Source organism: Pleurodeles waltl, chromosome 4_1, assembly GCF_031143425.1.
Source record: "Pleurodeles waltl isolate 20211129_DDA chromosome 4_1, aPleWal1.hap1.20221129, whole genome shotgun sequence".
NCBI lineage: Eukaryota > Metazoa > Chordata > Amphibia > Caudata > Salamandridae > Pleurodeles > Pleurodeles waltl.
The window spans coordinates 234,214,340-234,237,315 of record NC_090442.1 but is presented as its reverse complement, the minus strand read 5'-3'; the positions used below and the strand labels follow the sequence as shown (position 1 = coordinate 234,237,315).

The window sequence follows — 22,976 nt, the reverse complement described above, 5'->3', positions numbered from 1 at the left end:
TCATTGCCTTCTGAATGCCTTAAAGATAGACTAATAAAACAGGGAACCACAGAAGCTCGTAGAATGACCTCTCTAATTGATAATCATTACACAGTTGGCAGTTGTCAACCACCTGTGATTGCCTGCAATCACAAGGATGGTGGTCTGCTATCCAGCGCAGATCCCACATTACCATTTGAAAAACTTTTCCAAAACTTTCAATGAGTTTTTTATGTTGGGAATGGCCCTTTTGCAGTCACAAACCATGTGACATTCTAATTGCAAGGTTTGCAACAGTAAAAGGGCTTAGCACATCCAACTGTATTTTCTTTAATAGCTGGTAGGAAAGCAAGACAACTGATCAAGAAGTCGGTTCTCAAGAACAGCTAGCGGGCAAAACACATGAATCGTGAGCAACTTTAGAAGAATTAAACCATTAGGTCGTGCAACCATCTTTCGTCTTATAGGTTAACACTCGTTTTGGCTGGACTCAGAGCCACATGTCCAGGGAAAGGTAATTGTGTCCCCTAGAAATGCCTTTGCACCCTTGAGTTGTGTCTAAGTCCCTTTCTAGGTGCAGTAAACAGTTGCATTGTGGGGTCAAGCTAACCTTGTGTTCGCACTTCTTCCTCTAAAGATTTGTTTCTGGAGACCAGATAACCTCTCCTGTTACTATAAAAAGTTGCACTGGACAGTTGAGCAAGCCTCCTAAGGGTGCCCCTGACGTAAGTCCTAGATGGAAGACTGTCCTGCTGTACACTTGCCATTCGAAGAGCAGTGCTTCAAAAACTGGAAATGTTTAAATTTCGCTACACTCCTACAACTACACAATTTAATTGTTCAGAGTAAGCATTAAGAGAAGAGTAGGTGTAATGGTTCAGTCTCACCAAATATATTCCTCATTTCTCTAGTTTAACGTGTTGTGTCTCCGAGTGCATGCTGTTAAAGGCGTACTGCACAAACTAGTAAATACTTGACCACAGCTTCTTTGTGTCACTGTATCTTCATGTCACCTTGGGGCAGAATATGCACGTACTTCAACCTCAAACTGTGATCATAAGGTTGTTACAGGCAGTGCAGAAACACTGCATCTAGGATGCCATTAGCTTCAGGTCATCTCTTCTGGTCTCTGTTCTTGTTTGTCTTGTGTGATGATGGATCCAGCCTGATCCATATGATCCCCAGTTTTCAGTAGTTTTGTTGTTTAAAACGTAAACTTTTTCGAAAAATGCACAGTTGTCATTTGAAGCAATATAAAAAGATGTGTTCTCATAAAAATATAGTTCGCTCTACAGTGCACGTTTAATTCTTGGAAAAAAAGAATTGCTCTCGAGTCCCATAATTATCTTGTTAGAAAAGAAGAGTAGATTTGGTGTTGGCAAATGCTCAGAAAACTGATGAATTTGAAATGGAGATCGATATGTATGCTCGTAGTTTATCTGCTTATGTGGAAATATTTTGCTTCATGGGGTTATTTATAGCAGAAGATTGCTCATCAAGGCATGGATGCTAAATGGTCGAAAAATCCATCATGTTTGACTCGCTACATTGTATTCTGAAGGCTGCCAGGCCATGGAGCTGAGTGTAGTCTAATACGAATAATACTGCTGTATGTGCCAACAGCGGGGCTTTAATGAAAGAGAGCAGCATGTTTATACATGTTCCCCATGTTCTGCTAGTAAATAAAGGAATGGAAAGAATGTCTACACATTAACAAGTCCAACAGGCAAAAGCTTCTGTGATACAGTGTGCAAAACTAAATCGGTGAATCGACTATGCATGCCTACTCTTCTTAATTCAGATAAACTGTAAATAACTCATTGTTGGTTAAATGGTACTTTGCTAAACAATCACATATAATAGCTTAGGAAACGGAACGTAAAACTACAGTTGGCAAAAATATGAACTACCAACTGCTGTTTACCTTGCCTCAGGAATTTAGTTGCTGAGCACCGCATCAAGACTAAAATATTACAACTGTCCATCCCTATGATGGCTGGTGATGGAGGTGTATGATTTGGTGTATTTTCACAAAGCCACCTGGCTGGGGTTTTTAATGCCAAGCCGACTTTCAGAGTCTACTTCACAGACCTCCTTCTGAAAAGAAACTCAGCCATTTGTTTACTTCCTTGATCTGAGTGACGTTTCAGATCAGTCTGTTTTTAACAATGTGAAATTCCAAGAGCCTAATGTTTGTGTCTAAGATTGTAGGAGGCTGGACTGGCTTGTAGTGAGTACCATGGGGTACTTGCACCTTGCACCAGGCCCAGTTATCCCTTATTAGTGTATAGGGTGTCTAGCAGCTTAGGCTGATAGATAATGGTAGCTTAGCAGAGCAGCTTAGGCTGAACTAGGAGACGTGTGAAGCTACTACAGTACCACTTAGTGTCATATGCACAATATCATAAGAAAACACAATACACAGTTATACTAAAAATAAAGGTACTTTATTTTTATGACAATATGCCAAAGTATCTTAGAGTGTACCCTCAGTGAGAGGATAGGAAATATACACAAGATATATATACACAATAGCAAAAATATGCAGTATAGTCTTAGAAAACAGTGCAAACAATGTATAGTTACAATAGGATGCAATGGGGAAACATAGGGATAGGGGCAACACAAACCATATACTCCAGAAGTGGAATGCGAACCACGAATGGACCCCAAACCTATGTGACCTTGTAGAGGGTCGCTGGGACTATTAGAAAATAGTGAGAGTTAGCAAAATAACCCTCCCCAAGACCCTGAAAAGTGAGTGCAAAGTGCACTAAAGTTCCCCTAAGGACAAAATAGTCGTGTTAGAGGGAAAATGCAAGGAAAACACAAATCAGCAATGCAACAACGATGGATTCCTGACTGAGGGTACCTGTGGAACAAGGGGACCAAGTCCAAAAGTCACAAGCAACTCGGAGATGGGCAGATGCCCAAGAAATGCCAGCGGTTGGTGCAAAGAAGCTCTTACTAGGCTGAAGAACTGTGAATACTGCAGGGACGACAAGGGCTAGAGACTTCCCCTTTGGAGGATGGATCCCCCACGCCTTGGAGAGTCGTGCAGAAGTGTTTTCCCGCCGGATGGACGCCAACAAGCCTTGCTACACGCAAATCGTGCGTTTGGCGTTTTTGGACGCTGCTGGGGCCCAGGAGGGACCAGGAGGTCGCAAATTGGACCTGCAGAGAGAGGGGAGGTCGAGCAAGACAAAGAGCCCTCACTGAAGCAGGTAGCACCCGGAGAAGTGCCAGAAACAGGCACTACGAGGATGCGTGAAACGTTGCTCGCCGAAGTTGCACAAAGGAGTCCCACGTCGCCGGAGACCAACTTAGAAAGTCGTGCAATGCAGGTTAGAGTGCCGTGGACCCAGGCTTGGCTGTGCACAAAGGATTTCCGCCGGAAGTGCACAGGGGCCGGAGTAGCTTGCAAAGTCGCGGTTCCCAGCAATGCAGCCCAGCGAGGTGAGGCAAGGACTTACCTCCACCAAACTTGGGCTGAAGAGTCACTGGACTGTGGGGGTCACTTGGACGGTGTCGCTGGATTCGAGGGACCTCGCTCGTCGTGCTGAGAGGAGACCCAAGGGACCGGTAATGCAGCTTTTTGGTGCCTGCGGTTGCAGGGGGAAGATTCCGTCGACCCACGGGAGATTTCTTCGGAGCTTCTGGTGCAGAGAGGAGGCAGACTACCCCCACAGCATGCACAAGCAGGAAAACAGTCGAGAAGGCGGCAGGATCAGCGTTACAGAGTTGCAGTAGTCGTCTTTGCTACTATGTTGCAGGTTTGCAGGCTTCCAGCGCGGTCAGCGGTCGATTCCTTATCAGAAGGTGAAGAGGGAGATGCAGAGGAACTCGGCTGAGCTCATGCATTCGTTATCTAAAGTTTCCCCAGAGACAGAGACCCTAAATAGCCAGAAAGAGGGTTTGGCTACCTAGGAGAGAGGAAAGGCTACTAACACCTGAAGGAGCCTATCAGCAGGAGTCTCTGACGTCACCTGGTGGCACTGGCCACTCAGAGCAGTCCAGTGTGCCTGCAGCACCTCTGTTTCCAAGATGGCAGAGGTCTGGAGCACACTGGAGGAGCTCTGGACACCTCCCAGGGGAGGTGCAGGTCAGGGGAGTGGTCACTCCCCTTTCCTTTGTCCAGTTTCGCGCCAGAGCAGGGGCTAAGGGGTCCCTGAACCGGTGTAGACTGGCTTATGCAGAATTGGGCACATCTGTGCCCAACAAAGCATTTCCAGAGGCTGGGGGAGGCTACTCCTCCCCTGCCTTCACACCATTTTCCAAAGGGAGAGGGTGTCACACCCTCTCTCAGAGGAAGTTCTTTGTTCTGCCATCCTGGGCCAGGCCTGGCTGGACCCCAGGAGGGCAGCTGCCTGTCTGAGGGGTTGGCAGCAGCAGCAGCTGCAGTGAAACCCCAGAAAGGGCAGTTTGGCAGTACCAGGGTCTGTGCTACAGACCACTGGGATCATGGGATTGTGCCAACTATGCCAGGATGGCATAGAGGGGGCAATTCCATGATCATAGACATGTTACATGGCCATATTCGGAGTTACCATTGTGAAGCTACATATAGGTAGTGACCTATATGTAGTGCACGCGTGTAATGGTGTCCCCGCACTCACAAAGTTCAGGGAATTGGCTCTGAACAATGTGGGGGCACCTTGGCTAGTGCCAGGGTGCCCTCACACTAAGTAACTTTGCACCTAACCTTTACCAGGTAAAGGTTAGACATATAGGTGACTTATAAGTTACTTAAGTGCAGTGTAAAATGGCTGTGAAATAACGTGGACGTTATTTCACTCAGGCTGCAGTGGCAGGCCTGTGTAAGAATTGTCAGAGCTCCCTATGGGTGGCAAAAGAAATGCTGCAGCCCATAGGGATCTCCTGGAACCCCAATACCCTGGGTACCTCAGTACCATATACTAGGGAATTAGAAGGGTGTTCCAGTAAGCCAATGTGAATTGGTAAAATTGGTCACTAGCCTGTTAGTGACAATTTAAAAGTAATGAGAGAGCATAACCACTGAGGTTCTGGTTAGCAGAGCCTCAGTGAGACAGTTAGGCACCACACAGGGAACATACACATGCACACCTATGAGCACTGGGGCCCTGTGTGACAGGGTCCCAGTGACACATACATATAGGCCACAAACCTATGAGCACTGGGGTCCTGACCAGCAGGATCCCAGTGACACATAACAACCATACTGAAAACATGGTGTTTTCACTATGAGCACTGAGGCCTGGCTATCAGGATCCCAGTGAGACAGTGAAAACAGTGACAAACACCCTGACATACACTCACAAACAGGCCAAAAGTGGGGGTAACAAGGCTAGAAAGAGGCTACCTTCTCACAAAGATGGTTAGGGAAACTTCCCCTGTCTTGAACGCCTTCATGATTAGGGTGTGTATGCCTTAACACTTCTCAGGAGCAACCACAATTTCCCTCAAATCCTTAGTGTTGTCTCCATCTCTCCAACTACTTTAGCTTCTTCCTCTGAATACTGACTATCTTTCTCCAGAGGAAGTCAGATTGCATCCACACTGTCTTGTACCTCTCAACCATACTGCCAGACTGTCTCAAAAGCTTTCTAGAATTCATAGCATCAACCTCACACAATGGAAATACAAGGGCGGTTAGCTGAGATTCTACCACTTGGCATGGGAGCATTAATCCTGCAACTCATCACTGGCATGTCTTTTACTCAGTGACACATTGAGGAATGCATCCTTTTAGATACATATAAAATCTGCAAAATGGCCTGCAAGAAAATATTTGGACATCATGTGTCTCCTAGCTTGTTCTCTTTTGCTTTGCTGTAGCGAGATTGTCCTCCAATATAGGATCTTCAATTTAAATTTGTCTAGCCTTAGGCAACACGTTTCAAAACTGAAGCTGTTTGTCATCAGTTTTTTCGCAAATAAACTACATTCCTTGTGGCAAATAAATCAGCTATAGAAGTCTGAGTGTCATGCTTTTTGCTACTTTGGTTGAGCTGCTCTCATTCTCATTGAGTAAAATTACTGTTCTGGCAACATCATTCATTTCACCTCGTCCTAGTAGGTACCAATTAAGAATGTACCATTCAGAATTAGTATATAAAAAATTTTTTAGGCTAGTGTAGGAGGTGCTTTGTATCTTACTAGACAGGATGTCTTCATCATAGATTGTTGTCTCTGTTCTTCACATACCGTAGAAGAGCTGCTGGCAATTTGTCTTCAAATACCAACACGCCAAGATGGTTAGTTTACTGCACTTCCTAATACACTCATGGGATTGGTAACCCACTGTCTGAGCGAAGACCCCATTATTAGGTGGCCCAACATGCCATTTTTTGACTTTACCACTAAAATGCATGTTCCATACATAATGCCTAATGTGGCCAGTTGTTTTTGAGAAGTATGTTTTCCTGAGGGGTGACTGTTCAGCCAATCTTTTTTTCTCTTCTTTTAAAAGTTTCCACAAATTCTCTAGCTGAAACAAATTTCACATCCAAACAGCCAGTTATTTTGATAGCTGTATTACTTATTTTCATTGTATTCTCTTAGTGATATTCTGTGGATTACTCGTAGTCTGATTTCTTCATTGCAGAGCATGAAAAATACTTACAATTTACATCCCTTTAGAAATTATAAACCATCTTGTTAGCCTAAGACCACTGAAAATGCAGAACTCTGTAACTATATGCTCACGATGGACTTAATGTAGATTTTTGGATGTTGGCGTATCAGAGACCACTGCCTGAAAAAGCTAGCATATTTTATCTCTGGTAGCTGATAGTAATAATAGTCGGTGAGCGAAATTCTCCTGAAATACTGTGGGCTTTTGATAAAAATAGATTAACCCTTGAAAAGATCAGCTTTGACCCTGTGCTTTCCCTGGTTCTTGCCCTCACTTTGACTGCAGTTAGCTATGCCTTGCTGAAAGAGATTCTGGTAGTTGTTGAGGGGGGGGAGCATAAGTGCATAATTCAACCTTTGACAATGTTTACAACTATATTTCTTTAACATTGTTTGGTGGTAATTCCAATTCCACCCCATCAAACCTCATCAATCTTTTCATTTTCACCTCTCATACCTGTAATTCCAAGAGTGGTGTTTCCGTTCAAGACCACTGCAATACATTTAGTCGTTGGATGATCAGCTGTTCTGTATTCTTACTCCAGCTATCCCATTGTTTCTCTCTGTACTTTATTTCTGTCAGATGTTTGTTTGTTTCACCCTTTGGTGGTAAACTACCAAGCATTTGCCTAATTTCTCCCATGCACTCTAACCCCGCGCAGACCAATCCCAAGTCTAAATTGTCTGTCTCTCAGTGCCATTTTTTCATCCATTTGGTGGAAAAAAATACCAAGCATGTGTCTACCTTGTCACATGCCCAGTGCATCAAATAAGGCCTCAAATTGTCCTTACTAGATGTGTGCTCTTCTTTACATCTGTTCTTTCATTTTAGAGCTTGTTTATAGTAGTGACTCAGCATGTTTAATATTGCTCAGTTTTTAAGCACCTTTTGACACCCTGAGCTACACCATTTTGTTAAAACTGGTGAAGACTGGTGCGTATGTCTGAGGGACTTGCAAGATGGTTTGCCTCATAATGTGATAGTGCAGTGGTTCTTAACCTTTTGACTACTGTGGACCCCCACTTTATCATTACTGGTAGCCGGGTACCCCCACTGAATCATTATTGGAATTGGGGAATTATGAGTCATTACTGGATGCCGGAGACCCCGGCCTAAACATTGTTGATTATACAAACTGCAAAACAATACACACAAAATACAGAAACAAGCATTCCATCTAAAACATACACAACCGACAGCCCATTTTATAGAATTTGCAAACAAATATAAATAAATCATTAATAGCAAGGTTGGAGCTTTTCTAAATTCAGTTGATGCCACACAGCTTCCATACTGTATTCTGTTTGATGCACTAGCCTGGCTGATGAGGGGTGAAACCCCGAAACCGGTCCCAGGATGCTTGTTTCCAGTCCAGGGAAGACCTGGCCTAGCAGTTCGGGCTGGACTGTTCCCATGGGGAACAGGGTCAAGACTGATTTGCATATGGCTGGGTCCAAACTGGAATGGCATGGGCAGCAAAAAAACGATGGATTAAACCCAGATCTGTGACTGGGGGTGAATGTTTGACAATGTTCAGCATTCCGTCCATCACTTGTTGTTTTTGCACCTGCACTGCTCCCATGAATCAATCTGAGGAAACCAGTTTAATTTTTTAGCCTCCAATTTCCAATTCCTTTGCATTTACATTACGGTTTATTGTACATTTTGCCACTTTATTGATAAACAATTTACTAATGTGTTGATATTATTTACTTTTCTAAGCAGTAATGGACCTTCTGAGGAGGATTAGTGGATTCCCAGGGGTCCCGGGACCACTGGTTGAGAACCACTGTGATAGGAGATCTAGAGTCTATATCGGCAATTAAAACTTTCTAGTTGACCACTACTAACCCTCTGTTAAATGTTTATGTGCAACCGCAACACCAACTACTCAGAGGTCCAAAAAAGTTTGATTTTCAGAACTATGCAAATGTTGCTCAAGTGGTCGTTAATTTGAAAAATGAACATTGTAAAGATCGTAATCACTTTGGAAAAGTGTTCTTGAAATTCCAGCCCTGGATGAAATACAACTGACGTAGCCTACATGAGATGAAACTCTTGAATGTTGGATACCTTCCTAAGGAAAGGGAAAACACGATTCTGTTTAATATTGAGTGAGTACTCGGAAGCTGAAAGGAAAGAAAAAGTTAGAAATGTAGGGGTTATTCCGGATACTCCTTCATCATTAGCTATCATATTGTTGCAGTTATCACCTCTTCTGGTAATCACTTAAAATTCCCTAGGTCTCATTTTGTACTGGTGTAACACAACATGGCTAAAATAGCTAGAGTCATTGCATGACATTGAATTATTATTTGGGGGTGAGTGACTACCCCCTCAAGGAACAAGAAAACCTTTATCAGGGGGAACCCTCAAAGTTTCTAAATTAACCTGAGCTCAACCTCGTGGTAGCTATGGCACAGAACAGAAAGGTTTAACCTAGGACAATATATAAAGTGTTTATGCAGTACCAAAACAATGTCAGAATGCACAACAGTAAAATCTTAATCCAAATTATGAAAATAGATTAAAATTTCAAAACCCAAAGTGACAAACCTCCAATAAGGGGAACTGAAGAGATGACTTTTTAAAGTTTTAAGTACACGTGGCCCCAAGAAACTCTGCGCCAGTGTTGGTCATTATTCAGAGTAGACTGGGACCTAGACCAGGGCTCGAAAAAATCTTAATGTTACTAGACCTGCAGGTCGAGTAACCTAAATAATCTACTCAACCTAACTGTAATGTACTTGACCTGTAAGCAGGTCTCAATTTGTGTGGTCCTTGGCAAATAGTTGCCTTTTTGTTAATTCTCACATATGATTGCACCTTCAAATATGTGAGCTCAGAAGTACAAAAAAACATCTTTTGTTTGATTAAGTAGACTAAGGTTTGCTGCATATGTCACAAAAATCTAGCCCACATACCGATGAGGTCTAGCCTACATAACCTAACACTTTTTAGTTTACTAACAACATTGCCATAAGAGCAGGAGTGTTTCTCAGTTTGTTTAAACACTCATTTTTAATAAATATATTACTAAACCATGATGTGGTAACATATTGTCATCTACACACAGTACCTTTCCAAGAAATGTACAAACAATCCTGTCCACTAACCTGCAGCTTTACTGATAAAACTATATAGTGTATTAACAATCTGTGAAAAGTGGGTTTCAGAAAACGTATCCTTTGCACATCAACATGTAAAGTATTTTGATTTGTTTTCATCCTATTAAATATTTTTTCATCACACAGAAATATAAAAAAGGGCTTTCACAACTACTGAAATATATTTTGAAATGTTTACACAGTTGACATAGTCATTTAAATGTTGTGTGTTAGGAAAAACCTGATACCCTATATCCTTTTATTTTACATTCTAAGCAGTAGGTCACACAGTTCACCTTACAAAGTCCTGGAAGTCTGCAGTCAGAAGGAACATTAATTGTAAGAAAAACTGACTTTTGAACTCTGTCTATGAACACAGAGCCAATGTGACATAAGAACAAGATTTAAAGGCATCTTTTATTGCCCCACCACTTTTCAGCTGAACAGAACACCTGTCCATTGTCAACTCGCCAGAAAAATAGCTGGACCTGATCAAATAAGACTCACCAATGCGAGTGGTGGAGTAGATTTTTCGAGCCCTGAGACACAATTTGAGGCTGACTGCAATGGAGCTCGGGTTGCATACACCAACCAGGTTTGGCCTGGTCAAAGATTTTACCTCCTGACTTATTCATTTATGGTCCAGTTCACCACAGGAGTGCACTTCTAAAGCCCTGTGAACAGTAGGGTCCAGTTTGTTGTATCCCAGTAGCTTGAACACATACACTTCTTTGTCCTGGGCACACGAGGAAGCAGACACAGTCCCTTGGGGGCTTCTCTCAAATAACAGACAGCAAGTCCAGCCCTTTTCTGATGTTCCGCAGGTACAGAAGGTGTTCAGAAGTAGGTGCCTTGAGGTGTCCCGTTTACAACTGGCACTACTTAGTGGGTGGGTATGACTCTTGGGGACACCCGAAACAATGGCACAACCCTACACATGTTGGGCATTTTCAAGATGGTAAACGTCTTCAGCCACACTAAACTTGGTCTCAGGAGGTGCATGCGGGGAGTGGGCTATGGTAATCAGAGTGTTCTCCCATATCTAACTCGAAAATCCAGTTTGAGGTAGCCACTGTACCACAATAAAACCAGCTGGTGGTGAAATTCAGGCATCACTCTGAAAAGAAAAATACAGCTAGCAATTATTTTTATTTGGCACTTCATAACAAATGTCGTTTCTGAACACTAAATGACCATTGACTTGTTTTCATTCTTGCAGCTATGCATGCCCAAAGGCCTAAGCTTCAGGACGCAAGCTGATAACAGAGACCCTCAGTTCCATTCGTTCATCATCACCCGGGAAGATGGCTCTCGTACTTATGGATTTTGTCTCACGTTTTATGAGGTGGTAACAAGTAAGAAAATCTGTACTGCTATGCAAACTCTTTACCAGATGCACAACGCAGAGCACTACAGCAGCGTATGTGCCTCCTCGTCATGTAGCATGGACTCTCTAGCAAGCAGCACAGACGAAGGAGATGCAACATCGTTGGCCAAACTTAATCAGTACAATTCATATGACATCAGCAAAGACACTTTGTACGTATCGAAGTGCATATGCCTCATTACCCCACTGCCTTTCATGCAAGCCTGCAGGAAGTTTCTTTCACAGCTCCACAAAGCAGTTACATCTCAACAACCCCCACCATTGCCCTTGGAGAGCTACATCCATAACATTCTTTATGAAGTTCCCCTTCCACCCCCAGGAAGGTCGCTAAAACTTTATGGAGTTTATGAACCAATTGTTTGCCAGAGGCCTGGCCTCAGTGAACTTCCGCTGTCAGACTACCCCCTTCGGGAAGCTTTTGAACTGTTGGGATTGGAAAATTTGGTACAGCTTTTCACGTGTGTTCTACTAGAAATGCAGATTCTTCTGTACTCGCAAGGTAAGAGAACTCTACAGGTCGTCAGAATACAAAGCCTCAAATTTTAAAAGATGTTTTGGAGCAAGAAAAGGGTAAAGTGAAAATATTTGCAAATTGCCTTGATTCCCATTCTTACCCTGCTTGGTAAGTGCTTCAGTTTGAATGTATTTCTCCCAGTCTTTGGCTAGTCCCATTTGAATGTACTTGAAGTAGTGTCTGAAAATATTTTGTTTGTGTTTTCGAAATGGCATTTAATAGGCGGCTTGATCTTGTCTAGATATTTGTCTTATAAAAAGCACAGTTATGATTCTGAAACTGATATCGTAACTACGTAACTGTGTGTATAGGTCTAGTGCTATAAGTTTAGAACGTCACTAATAGGAAAGGTTATCAGAAAGCAACATGGGTGAATAGAAATAGTTGTTTAGTCTGTTTTTTTCCCTCTGACGTATGCTTTGTTGCTCCTAGTTTCAGGCTTGGAATGACCTGTAAGTCTGTGCACACCCACAGACTAACATGTAAGTGTATTTACCAACTGCTCTCCAAACTATTTCCACAGTGGAAAAAGCTGGAAATTCACTCCTGACCAGGGCAGGAGTAAAACATTTTCCTGGGTGGAAAAAATGGGGTGGGGGAGGAGAGAGGTAATTTGCAACAGCTTAGTAGACTTTCACCCAGAAGATATATGCATATATATTAGTTTGCTAAAATGGATTTCACAAAGGTTGGCTATGACTACATTTCCAGGGCTACTTTTGTGAGCTCTTATTTCTGCTAGAGACTTCTGACTGCATATTTCTCACCTTGAGAATTTCCACAGGTGCCATACTGGAACTGGATCTAATCAGCAATTCCTTTGCGTGTTGACAGGTGGCGCTGTGGTCCCCCCCACTCCGCACTCCAGATATAACGTTGGAGGCTCCATATATGCACCACCACAGTGTGCTGACGTCAGTTTATTTCAGTGCCTTGCATCGTAGATCTGTAGATAACAGTGCTGTTTTTTAACAGAGATCTCCCTCACAAAAAGTTCTCTCTTTCCTCCTAAATGTACAGTGTGCAGATATCGACCCTAAAATGTTTGGATTTAAGTCGGACTGTGACTGGCACACTTACTATGTCTGCCTTTGTGCCTCAGCCCTTGCTGTGCAAAAATGAATCTCAAACCATCCTCGATCGCAAAGCCAAATTAGCATTCACTGATGTCGTAAAGAAGGAGCGGTTGCTTTCGAGATCAAGGGCACAGAAATGCCCTCATTCCTGGATCGGTGGGATGACCATTCCAATCGTAAGTTGCGGCGGAGTCATGGTAAGTTTCAGGAAATATCACAACAAGCATAAACACCTTTTGGAGTCACACGACGAACTGACAACCTTCACGCCTTGAAGCTATTCTGCTGAATGGACTCATGCAGAGTTACTGCTCTGACTTCCCCTTGAGCAGACTGCTACAGCAGGTAACCCACCAGATCCCACTAAACCACCTTTGTGCCCCAAGGATTCATGATGGGTGCCAGTCTGGACCCTTTTGGTTGATCTGTCCGAGACACCGACCAAGCCACTTGACCTACAGCCGAGATCAACCTCTCCCTCTGACACACCACTGGGCTGAACTTTGACTCTGATTCCGATATCACAGATGCCTAGCACGGATCAGATAATTTTATTAGACTTGGAGGCTCAGCCCCTGTCGTCTGGTCCTCGATATTATGCTCATTCTAATGGTGATACATACCACCATTGTGATGAAGATGATAGTGACTGTGGAAGCGATTTTTGTGATGAAAGGGACATTTTTGCAGCGCTCCAAGACGCCAGTAGTTTGGACACCTTCTCAGAAACTATGTAGTCTTCCCCACAACAAGGTATGGCCATTGAAGACTCCAGCTCCTTCGCTACAAAGACTAGGACGGTGGCAGAGGTCCTGGACCTTACCATTCCCATGTAGGATGTAAAGACAGATGTTTTAACTGAGGTTCTCTACTGTACACAGACCAGCCAAAAACCTTTACTGCCTTTTAATGATGCCTTCATTGACGTGCTGGGGGGCACTTGGGCAAAACCTGTATCTTGCCTCCCAGTAAACAGACTAGTGGTTAGACGATGTAACCCTGCCCCTGGAAAAGCTGACTCTGTTCCACCATCCTACCCAGACACCCTGAAAGTGTTGGGAGCCATTTTGGAACTCTGCTTCAGCCATCCCAGGCAAAAGAATGGAGGGGCCCCTCCTCGAGCCATTAATGGCCCCCGGGACTACCACCCTTCAGGACCAGCTTCTGCTACATTCCCTAGGTGCCCACCCTCAGGAGATAGCTGATTGCTGTTTTCCCATGAGGAACAGCGTCAGGACTGATTAGCAGGTGAGCAAAAAAAGTAATAAAATAAACCCACATCTGAGATTGGGGTCAATGGTTTGCATTGTTCAACATTCCTTCCATCATCCGTTCTTGTTGTGGGTGGAGTCAGTGCACCCGGGCCCTGGTGAATGGGGTCCCCGGGGCCGAAATCGGCCTCAGGAGGGGGCTGCATGGCCCAATTCCCAATTAAAAATGCACATTTGGCTCCCGGGAGGTGGTGGTCCCCAGGGGTCCGGGTGCCACCCCCCCATGTATTTTTTTTTATTTTCTTCAGGGAGGTGGTGATCCCCGGGGCATATCAAAGCCCTAGGAGGGGGGGATCTGGGAGGCCCCCTCCTAAAGAAGAAGGACTGCTGACTTGAAGCCCTGCAGTGAAGACGGAGACGACAACTGATTTGGCCGCAGCCCCACCGGCCTATCTCCCTACTTCGAAGAAAACTGCAACAGGCATCCATCCAACAGGGTCCAGCGACCTCTGAAGCCTCAGAGGGCTACCCTGCATCTAAAGGACCAAGAAGCTCCCGAGAACAGCAGCCCTGTTCAAGAAACTGCAACTTTTGGAAACAAAGAAGCAACTTTTAAAGACCACACGTTTCCCGCTGGAAGCGTGAGACTTTCCACGCTGCACCTGACGCCCCCGGCTCGACCTGCGGAAAACTAACACTACAGGGAGGACTCCCTGGCGACTGCGAGCCGGTGAGTAGCCAGAGTTGACCCCCCTGAACCCCCACAGCGACGCCTGGAGAGGAAATCCAGAGGCTCCCCCGACCGCGACTGCCTGCTTCAAGGAACCCGACGCGTGGAAACCACACTGCACCCGCAGCCCCCAGGACCTGAAGGAACCGAACTCCAGTGCAGGAGCGACCCCTAGGCGACCCTCTGCCTAGCCCAGGTGGTGGCTACCCCGAGGAGCCTCCCCTGTGCCAGCCTCCATCGTTGAAGAGACCCCCGGGTCTCCCAATTGATTATTATTGAAAACCCGACGCCTGTTTGCACTCTGCACCCGGGTGCCCCTGTGCTGCAGAGGGTGTACTTTCTGTGCCTGTCATACGCAGTATCTGGGTACAATACTAAACACTCAAAAAGCACTAGCATGTCCAAATACGCAAAGTACACTGTCAGATTTGTCATGAAGATTTTAGGGATGATGGCATCATGTATTACAATTGTTTCCACACGCAAGACTAAACACGCGGCCCTTACAACACTGCCTTGCACAACAATGGTCACAGGCACATGGTCAACTTCTAGATCTAGAGTTGATAGACCGCTGTAAGGGAATACCTCCTTGGCATGGTTACCCCCTGACTTTTTGCCTTTGCTGATGCCAAGTTATGATTTGAAAGTGTGCTGAGGTCTGCCAACCAGGCCCCAGCACCAGTGTTCTTTCCCTAACCTGTACCTTTGTTTCCACAATTGGCACACCCTGGCATCCAGGTAAGTCCATTGTAACTGGTACCTCTGGTACCAAGGGCCCTGATGCCAGGGAAGGTCTGTAAGGGCTGCAGCATGTCTTATGCCACCATGGGGACCCCTCACTCAGCACAGACACACTGCTTGCCAGCTTGTGTGTGCTAGTGGGGATAAAACGACTAAGTCGACATGGCACTCCCCTCAGGGTGCCATGGCAACCTCACACTGCCTATAGGTATAGATAAGTCACCCCTCTAGCAGGCTTTACAGCCCTAAGGCGGGGTGCTCTATACCATAGGTGAGGGCATAAGTGCATGAGCACTATGCCCCTACAGTGTCTAAGCAAAACCTTAGACATTGTAAGTGCAGGGTAGCCATAAGAGTATATGGTCTGGGAATCTGTCATGCACGAACTCCACAGCACCATAATGGCTACACTGAAAACTGGGAGCTTGGTATCAAACTTCTCAGCACAATAAATGCACACTGATGCCAGTGTACATTTTATTGTAACACACACCCAGAGGGCACCTTAGAGGTGCCCCCTAAAACCTTAACCGACTACCCGTGTAGGCTGACTGGTTTTAGCAGCCTGCCACACACCAGACATGTTGCTGGCCACATGGGGAGAGTGCCTTTGTCACTCTGTGGCTAGTAACAAAGCCTGTACTGGGTGGAGGTGCTTCTCACCTCCCCCTGCAGGAACTGTAACACCTGGCGGTGAGCCTCAAAGGCTCACCCCCTTTGTTACAGCAACCCAGGGCACTCCAGCTAGTGGAGTTGCCCGCCCCCTCCGGCCACGGCCCCACTTTTGGCAGCAAGGCCGGAGGAGATGACAAAAACAAGGAGGAGTCACTGGCCAGTCAGGACAGCCCTTAAGGTGTCCTGAGCTGAGGTGACTCTGACTTTTAGAAATCCTCCATCTTGCAGATGGAGGATTCCCCCAGTAGGTATAGGGATGTGCCCCCCTCCCCTCAGGGAGAAGGCAGAAAGAGGGTGTAGCCACCCTCAGGGCTAGTAGCCATTGGCTACTAACCCCCCCAGACCTAAACACACCTCTAAATCGAGTATTTAGGGGCTCCCAGAACGCAGCAAGATAGATTCCTGCAACCTAAGAAGAAGGACTGCTGAGCTGAAAACCTGCAGAGAAGACTGAGACACCAACTGCTTTGGCCCCAGCTCTACCGGCCTGTCTCTCCACTTCTAAAGACACTGCTCCAGCGACGCGTTCCACAGGGACCAGCAACCTCTGAAGCCTCAGAGGACTACCCTGCATCTAGAAGGACCAAGAACTCCAGAGGACAGCGGCTCTTTTCCCCAAAGACTGCAACTTTGCAACAAAGAAGCAACTTTGAAACAACACACGTTTCCCGCCGGAAGCATGAGACTTTTCACTCTGCACCCGACGCCCCCGGCTCGACTTGTGGAGAACAAACACCACAGGGAGGACTCCCCGGCGACTACTAGACCGTGAGTAGCCAGAGTTGACCCCCCCCTCTGCCCCCACGACGACGCCTGCGGAGGGAATCCCGAGGCTCCCCCTGACCGCGACTGCCTGCTTCAAAGACCCGACGCCTGGTAAAGATACTGCACCCGCAGCCTCCAGGACCTGAAGGGTCCGACCTCCAGTGCAGGAGCGACCCCCAGGTGGCCCTCTCCCTTGCCCAGGTGGTGGCTACCCAAGGAGCCCCCCCCCCCCCCCCCCTTGCCTGCCTGCATCGCTGAAGAGACCCCTTGGTCTCCCATTGAATCCTATTGCGAACCAGATGCCTGTTAGCACACTGCACCCGGCCGCCCCGTGCCGCTGAGGGTGTACTTTTTGTGTTGACTTGTGTCCCCCCCCGGTGCCCTACAAAACCCCCCTGGTCTGCTCTCCGAAGAAGCGGGTACTTACCTGCTGGCAGACTGGCACCAGGGCACCCCCTTCTCCATTGAAGCCTATGTGTTTTGGGCACCACTTTGACCTCTGCACCTGACCGGCCCTGAGCTGCTGGTGTGGTAACTTTGGGGTTGTTCTGAACCCCCAACGGTGGGCTACCTTGGACCCAACTTTGAACCCTGTAGGTGGTTTACTTACCGGCAAAACTAACAAACTCTTACCTCCCCCAGAAACTGTTGAAAATTGCACTAAGTGGCTAGTTTTAAAATGGCTATTTGCCATTTGTGTGAAAACTGTATATGCTATTTTGCTAATTCAAAGTTCCTAAGTGAAATACCATTCATTTAAAGTATTGTTTGTAAATCTTGAACCTGTGGTTCTTAAAAAAAACTAAGAAAATATATTTTTCTATATAAAAACCAATTGGCCCGGAATTGTCTGAGTGTGTGTTCCCCATTTAATGCCTGTGTGTATGTACAACAAATCCTTAACACTACTCCTTTGATAAGCCTACTGCTTGACCACACTACCGCAAAATAGAGCATCAGAATTATCTCTTTTTGCCACTATCTTACCTCTAAGTGGAATCCTTGGACTCTGTGCATGCTATTTCGTACTTTGAAATTGAACGGACATGCATGTTTGGTGGTTGTAGGAAGTTGGCTCTGTATGCTCTGTGGTGGAATTCCACAAATCTAAACAAAGGGCCGCCATTTCAAAACCCTGTGCCTCAGACCCTAATTACAACAGATGCATCAATGATTGATTGGTTGGGGAGCTCACCTCAACAATCACAACATTCAAGGACAGTGGGATTCAAAATACAAACAGCTACACATAAATCACTTGGAATTGTTAGCTGTCTTCCTAGCACTCAAAGCTTTTCAGCTTCTTCTCACACAGAAGAATGTCCTTATCAAAACAGACAACATGACAACCATGTATTATCTAAACAAACAAGGAGGGACACATTTGTCCCAACTCTTCCTTCTAGCTCAGAAAATTTGGAAAAGGGCAATCCAAAAACAAGTTCACCTGGTAGCACAATACATTCCAGGGATACACAACCAATTGGCAGATGTTCTCAGCAGAAATCATCAACAGACATACGAGTGAGAAATTCACCCTCAAGTACTTCAAAAATACTTTCAACAGTGGGGAACACCAAAAATAGATCTGTTTGCCACAAGCGAAAACGCAAAATGCCAAAACTTTGCATCCAGACACCCACATCCCCTATCCAAGGGCAATGCTCTGTGGATCAATTGGTCAGGAATATTTGCTTACCCTTTCCCCCTCTCCCACTCATTCCGTTTGTAGTCAACAAATTGCATCAAAACACACTCAATATCAAACTCCTAGCACCAACATGGGCCCGTCAATGGTGGTACACAACAATGTTAGACCTCTCAGTAGTACCACACTCCAAACTCCAAAACAGACCAAACTTGTTGACACAAAACAGAGGACAAATCAGACACCCAAATCCCAACACACTCAATCTGGCGATTTGGCTCTTGAGGTCATAGAGTTTGGATATTTACAACTACCATCAGAATGTATGGAAGTTAATAAACAAGCAAGAAAACCCACTACTAGACAGTGCTATGCTAACAAATGGAAAAGATTAGTATATTACTGTGGCTCTAAACAGATTGACCCTCTTACAGCATCAATACAAGAAATTGTATGCTATTTACTTCATTTACAGAAATAAAATTTAGCATTCTCTTCCATAAAAATACATCTTACTGCAATTTCAGCATATTTACAAAATATACAGCACAGCTCCTTATTTAGAGTTCCTGTTAGTAAAGCTTTCATGGAAGGCTAAAAAAAGCATCATTCTACCCAGGACACCACCAGTTCCCTCTTAGAATTTAAACATAGTGCTTACGCGACTTATAGGCCCTCCATTTGAACCTATGCACTCATGCCAAATGCAATTCTTAACATGGAAGGTTGCCTTCCTAGTCGCTTGCGAAGAGTCAGTGAAATTCAAGCATTCACTATTGAAGAACTGTTCATACAAGTACGCAAACAAAAGTGTGTTTCCCATGTTAATTCATATAGGGATTTTGAACACGACTATAGCCTGAACCGCTTGACAGAATTATACCAAATTTGGCAAAAAGCTAGCTCTTCATCCAGCAAGCTCACTTTTTGTTATTTGGTGTAAATCGATAGTTTTTGCGAAATGAAAGTAAAATTTGTTTATCTAGGGTTATGCCAAATTTGCAAATACTCCCGATCTCATGTTGAGAACTGATGGGTTGCCAAACAAAAAGATTAAAACATTTTTTTTTAAAAAGGAGCAGTGTAGTAATATCCTAGCCTTGGTTGTGGGACCTTGACAAGGCAAGTTTTTAAAAAAACATGCCGCAAATTTGCAGTATAAAAAAGTCAAAAAACAAAACAAGAACAAGTGCTAGTTTTAAAAGAAAGCCCTCGGTTGGTCAGGTCCTGGGGCCGTAGGCAAAAATATTCTACAACATGAAGGGTGCACACAGGGCACCCCTTTTAGGGCTCTAAAGACTCACTGGGATCACCACCTGCCTGGGGCTCAATATTAATTCAGGAGAGGGGGGCTGTGTGGACTCTCCTCCATGGGCTCAAAGGAGCCCCGGGGACCACCACTTCCTTGCCAAGGTGGCCATCCTCTGCAGCACAGGGTGTTGCCCGGGGTTTGATATATAAAGGGGGCAGGCTGCAGTGCCTGGCCATTGCCTTTGGCTGTGCATGGTGTTGAGTGTATTTAGGGGGTAGGCTTTTGGTCGTCTGCTGCGGTGGTTGGATTAACATAGAATAATTGAAATTACGAAACGTAAAAAAATAACCCCATAGAAATTCACTTAAAAAAACAAGGTTGCAGGGATGTTATAGTTAGTTACATTCTGAATTTACTCGCAAAAAAAAAATACAAATTTAGCAGTTTTAGTTATGGCTATAACTCATGCCCTAAGGTAACTATAACTTGCACTCTTGCCATGCATCGCAAATTACCCCAGATATTACAGCACTCATGACATCTTTTATAACATAATTAAAAAGATCAAGGTAACATTAGCAGGCAAATTATTGATGAGAAAACTGCATGGCAGGGGAGAGAGTTATATTTATCTTAGGACGCTAGTTATAGTTACTCGAGATAACTGAATACTACTCCACTGTACCACACTTCACTCTACAACACTACATTCGGACACTACAGTGTGTGACTCTGTCCTCCACTTTACTGTACGACGACAATCCTCTTGACTACACAAAACTATACGCTTTCAAATAAATTAAAACAAATTACAATTCAATGAAAAATAACAAAGTTCAAACCTTTCTTATAGTTAGTAGCTTTATTTTTTATTCTTTCCCTGCAAACCAAACCTGAAAACACAGACATTACAAATTCTAAAGTAATACTTATAATTTAAATCTAAAATGTACGAACCCCCCTTAAATTACGATAACTTTATTTATTCTTTAGATGCAAAACAAACTGCAGCTGTCTGACTTTAAATGTTTAAAAAAAGTCCTATTTAGGAATGGGAAATCACAAAGAACTGAATCATCAAAGGATGTGGGAAATTAAATCTACCTAGCACCCCTCTGTGAATTAGGGAATAAGCAAAAAAAAATCTCTATTCTGAAATGTATACCGTATGCCTGTTTTGAAAGGCAGTCTTTGACCTTTTCTTACTATACGTCAGTCAAACTAAGAACGCAATAAATCTATTACGTTACCCTCTTTCTCCACCCTCCTGACTTTTTACCCCATGCGTTCATCTTTCTTCACATTAAGCCTTTTGTGTTCAGGATTCCTAAGAGGTTCTTTATAGTATGGACTATTCTTGTAGTTTCTGTCCCATTTTGTCATATACGGTGCAAATCTCCGAAGCTTTCCTTGTCAAAAGGTTACATTTGAAAAGTGAACGGAAAAAGACAAAAGGGTGCAATGGACTTAAAAACAAGTAGGATGAAAGCTTGTAGAATCTTTACCAAAAAAAGCTGTAAGAAATCCCCGCAAATTATCTTTCTACAACCCTCCGAGATAAGGACTGCTCTAAAGAATCCCTGAACTTCGGTGTGGTGCTGAGCACAACTGACCTATAAAGTACTAAGGCACCCGGGAAATTAATGGCTTTTCATCCATCTAAGTTTAACCCAGAAATGGGGTTTATCCTCCAACCTGCAGGATAATGCATGACGGAAACAAACACAGACTGGTTCCTCTATTTAACTGCTTACCACCATCCCTTTATGTGTTATCCTTATTTTTATTTCCTTGTATTTTACTGTACGCAAAGGCTATCAACTGACGAATGCCAATAAACCTGCAGTGCTGTCACCAGAGACAGGAATGGATTCAACTGAGGTCAATGGGAGTCTCACACAAGCATTGTCCCTGGTTTGATCCGTTCCTGTCACGGTACTAGGCCCAGCCACACAAGTGGGGCAATGTTTTTATTGGCACAGATGGGGCAGTGCTGGGTAGTAAGAATTTTATGATTTGTTGCAGATTCCAGACGTTGCCATCACAGAAATATAAGGAAATGTGTGATTTAAGGAAAGGTTTGAGATTTGTAAGGCATTGAGGATGACAAAACCTAATGGGATCCACGCAGGTCATAACATCCTGGATTCCCCTAGGTGTCTAGGTTTTAAAAATGTAGAGGTTGGCTAGGTTTCCCAAGGTGCCGGCTGAGTAAGGTCCAAAATCCTAGAGATGCTCACATCAGAAAAAGAGGGTCAGTTTTCAGTGGAAAAAACGTGGTCTCTCCGTTGTGTTTTGGGCCGTTTCCTGTTGCAGCACGCAGAAATGCTGGATGGAAAGGTATTTGTGGCTTCCCCCAGATTCCAGAACTTACCATTACAGAAATGTGAGAAAAATGTTTTTTTTGTCATAATTTGAGGCTTGCAAGGAATTCTGGGTAAAAAAAGAGAAAAAAAAACTGGTGAGACCCGCGCAAGGTAGACCACACTGGAGACCCCTAGGTGTCTAGTGTTGAACAATGTACAGGCTTGATAAGTTTCCCTAGGTGCCAGCTGAGCTAGGGTTCAAAAGCTAGAGCTACCCACATCAGAAAAAGAGGGTCACTTTTCTGTGGGAAAACGCACTGCATACATGTTGCGCTTTGGGCCGTTCCTTGTTGCGAGCCGTGGGTGTATCCGCACAAGTGAGGTACCATTTTTATTGCGTGACTTTGGGGGGGAAAAGGGGGTTCCCCCCCAGATTCCAGTACTTTCTATCACAGAAATGTGAGGGTTAGTTAACATGTATGCCAGAGAATCCTCCAAAGCGTATAAACTTGCAAATTATTGGGGCTATGTTCTATTGGGGCTTGCATATATATAGGGTCACGCTGTCTGCTCCATTGATACCATCAAGCCTTGAGTAATGAAACCAAGGCCACAGTGGCATGGTGCTGCCGAAGTCGGGCCGCAAGAGGCTTCATCGCCACAGCGAATAAAATAAGGGATAGAGGACATCCCAGGCTTGTCCCGCTGGTTAGTGGGAAGTAGTCTGATATGTGTTCCTATACGAACTGGGGGTAACCTGTAAATAAGTTATATCTGGTGGATGAATCGTGGACTAATACCAAGGCACACGAGTAGCGGAAACCAATAAGGCCACTCAAGAGAATAAAATGCCTTGGTGGAGTCTAGGAGAGCGGCAGCAGAGAGTTGAGGGTCCAGACTGTGCATGAGGGTGACTATTGTGGAGGTTTGTGCTGTGGACAAAAATGCCCTCAAATTTATCCAGAC

General features: G+C 44.6%; 1 protein-coding gene across 4 annotated transcripts in view; it reads left to right on the top strand.

Annotated features, from left to right (window-relative positions):
* The window catches only part of DENND5B (DENN domain containing 5B), a 517,562-nt gene that overhangs the window by 107,481 nt on the left and 387,105 nt on the right, over positions 1-22,976 (top strand). For all 4 annotated transcript variants that reach the window (XM_069228198.1, XM_069228199.1, XM_069228197.1 and 1 more), the window contains one exon: positions 10,922-11,588. In XM_069228198.1, coding sequence (XP_069084299.1) covers positions 10,922-11,588 — 667 coding nt within the window. The remainder of the gene's footprint in view (positions 1-10,921; positions 11,589-22,976) is intronic.